Source organism: Galeopterus variegatus, unplaced genomic scaffold, assembly GCF_000696425.1.
Source record: "Galeopterus variegatus unplaced genomic scaffold, G_variegatus-3.0.2 Scaffold2616, whole genome shotgun sequence".
Classification (NCBI taxonomy): domain Eukaryota; kingdom Metazoa; phylum Chordata; class Mammalia; order Dermoptera; family Cynocephalidae; genus Galeopterus; species Galeopterus variegatus.
This window is the reverse complement of record NW_007728727.1, coordinates 231,531-239,244: the sequence shown is the minus strand read 5'-3', so window position 1 is coordinate 239,244 and position 7,714 is coordinate 231,531. Positions and strand designations below refer to the sequence as shown.

Below are 7,714 nucleotides of genomic sequence, written 5' to 3'. Positions count from 1 at the left end.
GAAAAAAAAAAAAAAAAAAAAAAAAAAAAAAAAAAAAAAATGTGACAGACTCGGGCCGGCCCGGTGGCGCACTGGATAGTGCGCCGCTTGGGAAGCGCAGCGGCGCTCCCGCCCGAGGGTTCGGATCCCACATACAGACCGGTTCCCGCTCACTGGCTGAGCGAGGCGCGGGAGCAACACCGAGGGTTGCAATCCCGTTGCCGGTCCCCGGTCCGGTACGGGGGCAACACTGAGGGTTGCGATCCGTTGCCAGACACGGAAAAAGACAAAAGACAAAAAAAAAAAAAAATGTGACAGACTCAAAATCAACAATAAGCTTAGTGATGAGAGAAATTTCCTAACAGTTGGGAAAGCACAAAGTAGTATAACCTACAGTAATATTTGTATCAGAGGCTTTGCAAACGTTCATAGCCTTTGACTCAAGAACTACCTAAGGAAATGTTCAGATGTAAAGAGATATTCACTCATGTTATTTATAACAGAAAATTAAAAACAATCTAAATAACTAAAAATAGAGGACTGGTTTAATACATTATGGACTATACATGCAGGAGAATATGACGCAGTATGGAAACATGCTCAACTTACAATTTTTAAAAAAAGCATTACAGAGCAGAACACACATTAACCTAATGTTGTCTTATAATGTATATACACACAACTATATACACAAAGGCTGGAGAGAACCACAATGACTATAGCTGAGTTATGAGTTACAGGTGCTTTATGTGGTACTTTTCTGAACATGTGTTAATTTTATAAGTGCAGAACAGAACCATTATATGGAAGCACTAGACACGCAAGCAGAAAAGAACTAGGTTCAAATCCCAACTATGATACTAGCTGTTCCAGACTGACTGATGAGTTAACTTTATAGATGAGGAAACAGATTCATATTAAGTGGAGATAAGAGCAGCTACTTCACAGAGTTATAAAGAAATAACATACAACATAAAAATGCTTTGTAAAATCTAAAGCACTGGTTGATGGTAGAATTGTACTTTGTGTTAGATACCAAATAACTGGCTTAGAAGAAAGAGTGAAGTACTTTTACTCCTTAAAGAAAAGCTTATGGTTCCCTGCCCCCATCCTCCCCCAAATCCTGTTTGGAATCTTATTAAAAAACATTTAGCATCTCTTTTCTTCTTTAAAAATGTTAAACTAAATTGAAGGAGCTGTGCCGATCACCAACTCAAGTTTAAATAAATAATAAGTTGTGTGTTATCAGCCTAATGCCCTCTGCAGTAGGTCAGCTTTTGCAAAAAGTCTGGATTTATGATGCAATTTTGTGAACTGTTTAACAAGAGGAAACAAATGATTTTAGATCTCAGGGAGATTTAAAAAAAAAATGATCAGATTTTTTAAGTATATGACAACTCCCAAACAAGACAGATACATAAATTTTATTACTAACGATAAAAATTAGGATCCAGGGCACCACCTCCTAAAAAGAGACAAAGTGAACAACTAATTTTGAAAGCAAACTCACAAGGTACTCTATTTTCAACTGACTAAAACTTCTGGTTTAAAACTCTAATTTCTTTAGAAATAAAATACTGTTAATTTACTTTTCCAAAGTATTTTCCTAAAATTCTGAACGTAAAACCACAGATAAGGCCTCTCTAATGGCATGAGGACCAATATAAAATGAATTTGACATTTTTTTTTTTTTTAAAAAGATGACCGGTAAGGGGATCTTAACCCTTGACTTGGTGTTGTCGGCACCATGCTCACCCAGTGAGCCAACCAGCCATCCCTATATGGGATCCAAACCCGGGGCCCTGGTGTTATCAGCACCACACTCTCCTGAGTGAGCCACAGGCCGGCCCTGAATTTGACATTTAGCTTGAACTTAAGTGTTTGATCTATTCAAAGGACATGGCTTGTAGATCATATTCTGACTGGTGTGGTGCTTCTGAAGTCACATACTCGTACAAACTCCATTTGAACACTGTTGCAACTACTCAGGTTATGTATTGCCTAGTTTCATAAAGTAGTGCTAAAGTTCATGGAACAGCCTCCTCCCACCCAGTACCCCCCCACCCCCAACCTCCACAACAGCTTCCATCTGCATCCTACCTTCCCCTACAATTTTAAACCTCTTTACAAAAATGTATCTTCTCAAAAGTATATTCAATTATTTGCTCTACAAAAAGATTCACCTAGAACCCTTTAAAGAGATTATTACCAAACAGAGAGAAGCCGGTTAGGAAAATTTAAAACTAGAGAATCTCTAGATTGAAGACCTGTGAATGAAGGAAAAGTAGCTTTTAAACTATAATAAACGAGGAAATGACTTTTAAAATAAAGGTACTGATGAGTACCTTATAAAAAGTACAATACACCTATATAGCAAAGTGAGAAAAATATCAAGGAGCAGGAGTTTGAAAAGCAAATAGCAAACTTCCTCTACCCATCAACCCTGTAGTCTTATTTACTACAGAATGACAGAGTACTCAGAAAAGTTAGAGAGCGACTAAGTCAGTGGCTTCCTGAACCATGCCGTTTCTATTAGTCCTAGACCCACAATTCTCACATTTCCTTAACATTCCACAATTTTCTCTTGAAAGCACACAGATTATTATGAAATCAGGCATATTTAAGGTACTGATTGATCTCAGAACTCACATGTTTGATTGCTGCAATTTAAAAAATAATTTCCCTTATATAAATTATATGTATTTTAAAACTAAATAAAAATAACTATGTAAAAAAACAACTCACGAAGTTAAACAGAATTACAATATGACCCAGCAATTCCATTACTAGGTATATACCCAAGAAAATTATCTTTTTTGGCAGCAGGCCAATATAAGGATTGAACCCTGGACCTTGGTGTTACCAGCACGATGCTCTTAACCAACTGAACTAACCTGCCAGCCCATCCAAGAAAACTAAAAACATATATTCACACAAAAGCTTGCATATGAATGTGCATAGCACTATTCACAATAGCTCAAAAGTGGAAACAACCCAATGGCCATCAACAGATTAATGGATCAACAAAATGTTGTATATTCACACAATGGAATATTAACCAGCCATAAAAAGGGATTAAGTACTGATACATGCTCCAACATGAATGAACTTTGAAAACATTATGCTTAGTGAAAGAAACTGGATACATACAGCCACATACTATATGATTCCAATTATAAGAAATGTCCAGAACAGGCAAATCCAGAGACAGAATCTACTTTCTGTTGCCAGGGATAGGGACAGAGAGGAATGGGGAGTGACTGCTAAAGGGTAAGGGGTTTTTTGGGGGGTGATGAAATATTCTGGAACTAGATGGTGGTGGTGGTTGCACAACCTTATGAATGTAAAAACTACTGAACTGTACACTTTAAAAGGGTTTCTACTTTCTGTTGCCAGGGATAGGGACAGAGAGGAATGGGGAGTGACTGCTAAAGGGTAAGAGTTTTTTTGGGGGGTGATGAAAATATTCTGGAACTAGATGGTGGTGGTGGTTGCACAACCTTATGAATGTAAAAACTACTGAACTGTACACTTTAAAAGGGTGAATGTTATGGCATTTGAATTATACATCGCAATTTGTAAAATTCATTCAAAGTCACGTTTGCTATCAACAGGCAGACAAAAGCTGGAATTTGATGTTAGAAAATTTTGACTATATAATAACAAGACTGGTTTCCTGATACCCCTTGAAATCTAACTGAGGGAAATTCCAAACAGGACTTCTTGAAAGGCTGAAATTAGTGCATACACATATGCTCTCTCAAGGTGACTACTTTTTTAAAAGGACAACTCACTTTCAGAATAGTTTTATCAAGTATAATAACATTATCACGACTGTTTGAAAACAACGAACTCTACCTAATCCATTCACTTCCTACATAAAATTGAGAACTTTATATTATTCACATAATCTTTATACAACTACTTGTAAGACTGGCATTACTCACAAAAACACTTCAAAATCCTGACCACAATCAACATCCGAACCAAAGGCTGGAATATGAAATTGTTTTTTCAGTTCATTTTTAGGTTTCAAGTTAAACCAAGCTTAAATAAACATCCCACAGTTTTAAAGAATTGCTTTACAACTCTATTCAGAGGTCAGAATTTACATGGCATAGAGCATGCCTCCACTTTTTAAATAAGTGGTTTCTTAAACTGTGGTTTAGTATGCAGAGGAGTCTTTGTTGCATTTCAGTTATGAGTCAGAGTGAATCAAGAAGTTATGAACACACAGCCATAAGTGCTGGAAAAGCATTAGGAGGACAAAAGTACCAGGAGACAGACTGGTTCTGAATTCACATATCTCATCAAGAAAACTTGACCAGTGGTGTTAACGGAAAGAGAACTGGAATGCGGAGTCTAGGTGCTAGTCCAAGTTCTGCCAATAACAGAGTAACCTTAAGAAAGTCATTTGACACTCTGTAGGACTGTTTTCTCATCAGTAAAATGAAAGAACTGGACTCCAAGGTTTCTAAGTCTTACAATTCTCAAGTCTTCGAGTCTATTGTTAAGTAGCTTAGGGCTGTGGGAAGTGAAGCAATTAAACCAGGCAGCTCTCATATTTTTGTGTACCTAGGAAGCCACACCATATACAGTAAGAGAACTTGGGATTAGCTACCGGGAAGAAGGAACAAGAAAAGTGTACATAGTTCCTGCTGGTACTGGTTCATTCCTGTTGGACCTAATAAAGAGAAAGCACCTCTGCCAATGTTCCAGGGGATAGGAGTGGTTCCTATGTCTCACCACACCCACCATAGTTGGTTTTTCCTAAAAGAAATCTACTGGGGACTCTATAAAAATGTGAAGCACCAAGTACTATTAGTCACTGCATGACTAATAGGACAGATCAATTCTAAATTAAAGAAACAAAACAGTTTTCTCTTTCTCGCACAAAAAGAAATAAACAGCTTTCATTCCAGTCAAGGAGTCCTAAATGACCACAGTGAGTTGCACAGATACTTAAAAATAAATACCGTGTCAATACAAAGAAAATGAATTATCTGTAGAAAGTAGTATTAAAATATTAAGGGCTGGCTGGTTAGCTCAGTTGGTTAGAGTGCAGCTTAGAACACTGAGATCATGGGTTCGGATCCCTGAGCCAGCGAGCTGCAAAAAAAAAAAAAAAAAGATTCATCTTCTCTTTCACAGCTAATGATTATCAGACCAGCCTGTGGTAGGATGTTGTCAATAAAATAGAAGTCACCAGCATATGAACTGGTTCACAGCAGCCAAGGATCAAATGAGGCCAACTTATGAAGTTGTTTCAGGTGGCTCCCAAGATAGCTTTCCGGAAGAGCTCCTCCACAACAGGACAGTCTTGGAGAACCTGTCCCTCACGTCCCCATCCCATTTGCACGTGTGTCCTTGATATTTGTCAAATATGGCTAACAGCCACCCCTAAGTCACATATACAACCATTTGTCTGGTTGTGCCTGGTGGCATTCCTTTTAGAAAGGGTATAGAGCTGGTGTTCTTAATCTGATTGCCATGCATGGACCTTTATAGGTGGTACATGGATAGAATTTATGGAGTCAGTGAAGTCCCTGAAAGTCTATGCAAAATTTTGTCTCTGTGCACATTTTTCTGAGGAGAGAGCCCTTGGACAAAGATCCTCAGAGGCTGTGAACCAAGGAAAGTTAAAAACAATTGGTTTAGTGCTAGATACTAAACAGAAGAAATCTACTGAAGGTGCCCACGTGAATGAGATAGGAAGTAATGCCTGCTATTTGAGTTGCAAATTAACACTTACTCAAAACAAAGGCAAATATGATCTGATGGTCAGAAGCCATAGTCCTTAACGGTCAGGTAGTCCAATCCCTTCATCCTCTAGTCTAGATAAGGAAAATGAAATTCAAAACGGCTCCACCCAAGACCTCAAAATCACAGAGCTACTAAGTGGCAAAACTGAGCATTAAACTAGGCCGCATTTCTGCCAGGATGCCAGGACATGAAATTATATTTTTTTAGAATGGTTTTGACCAAAATTCCCCAATCCTTGTAAATATCCCACCTCCACTAAGAAGGTAGGCTTCTAAATTGTAAAATCAAACTTTAGCATAGGGATTCAATATATTTAAATACCCCCCAAATTATCAGTCAAATCGCAGATCTTTCACAAAAGCCAGGACATAGATTTATAAAGTGAATCTCAATGGCTCATTATCCCCTATCCTGTTGCATTATGATTTCAAAAGCAGCACTGAATGAGGCGATCTAAATGTAACAGAAAAAGACAGCTAATGACAATCCTTTAAAAAAAAGACACTGATTCAGATCCCCATACCGACTATACCACTAAAAAAAAAAAAAAAGACACCGAGTGGGTCAAGCTGACTTCAGAATGGATTTATGCAATTTCAATCTGTAAACTCCCCAATCTCCTAAAGAGTCTCTGACCCTCTCTCAAAGGTTAACATTAACAGTGTTGCCTAAACACAAAATGATTTTCTTCAACCCAGGTAATGTGATCATTCATAAATCAAACTAAGAACAACCTTTCCAGTCCCATGTTCACAAACACTACATGTGGCAGAACCAAAGATATTAGGCAATTATTCTGAGATCAGATTTAAAAATAATTACTATCATTAAAAAGTTACAGAACCATTTGTTCCCATGCCAAATTTCGCCTTAGCACATGAAATTTAAAGTAACCAAAAACTCAGTCTCACCTGAGCACTGAAACCAAAATGACATTTGAACCCAAATTCAATGACAACATGTCCTTCAAGACGTAACTGGAATAGGCCTTCGGAAGCACCTGTGGCCTGAAAAGGCTTTGACCAATTTTCAAAGCTTTATTGGCTGCAGTCTACAAGCAGGTTCGAACATTCTATTTTAGGTCAAGGAGACTCTCTGCCAGCCCCCAACTGACCTCAAATGGACAAGATCAATTTGGGAGAATGCACTAAAAGAGTTTTGTTCTGTTTTTTGTTTTTTAACCAGGCCAGAAGCTCTCACTGCGAGACTCCGAAAAGGATGGAGATTTAGTCACAATCGAGGCAGCGAAAAAATACGGCTGGGCTGTCTGGGGGCTCACGACAGTCTGTCTGCTTGGGATCCCACAGCGTGTGGCCAGGCTGTGGCGTCAGTAGTACGCGAAGAAGCAGGGATTCCCGGGAGAAGCAGAAGGAGCGGGGTGGGAACCAGAGCGAGTTGAGGAGCCTGCAGGTGTCGCCGAGGAGGGTACGAGGTCGCCCGGGGCCGGCACAGCAAAGTGACCTAAGAGTACGGCTTCGGACTAGGGCAGCCTGGTCACATCCTCAGGCTGTGACCTTGTGCACGTGGCTCGACCGCTCTGCGCCTCCGTTTCCTCATCTCTAAAATGGGGGTTATTCAAGCGGAAAACGCGCCTGGGAGCGCTTGGCACGGCGCCTGGCGCATAGTAAGCGCTCCCTACTTGTGAGCTCTCTGGCTCCGCTTGCCGCCCGGAGGAAGCGGGGAAGCCCCGCGCAGGGGAGTCCCAAGGAGGCGGATCCGGGGCTGGGGCGGGAGGACCCCGGACAGAGACTCACCGAGCACGTCGGCTGAGCGATGCCGGGCCACGAAACACGCGTCGTCCCCGTAGCACGCGCCCTTCTTGAGGAGGCCCTTACGGAAGTCCTTGCCGAAGCCGCAGCCGGCCGTCACCAACCCGTAGTCGCCTCCACCGCCGCCACCGGCCCTGGGGTCGGTCTGCGAGAGGCCGCCGAGCACGGCGCGGGCCACCAGACGCCCGTATGAGAGGACCGAG

The 7,714-nt window shown here is 40.7% G+C and overlaps 1 protein-coding gene across 1 annotated transcript in view; it reads right to left on the bottom strand.

Moving 5' to 3' along the window:
• Positions 1-7,714, bottom strand: part of PPTC7 (PTC7 protein phosphatase homolog (S. cerevisiae)) — a 40,976-nt gene that overhangs the window by 32,368 nt on the left and 894 nt on the right. Inside the window, exon 2 of the mRNA XM_008582448.1 lies at positions 7,497-7,714. Within this exon, the coding sequence (XP_008580670.1) occupies positions 7,497-7,714 (218 nt within the window). The remainder of the gene's footprint in view (positions 1-7,496) is intronic.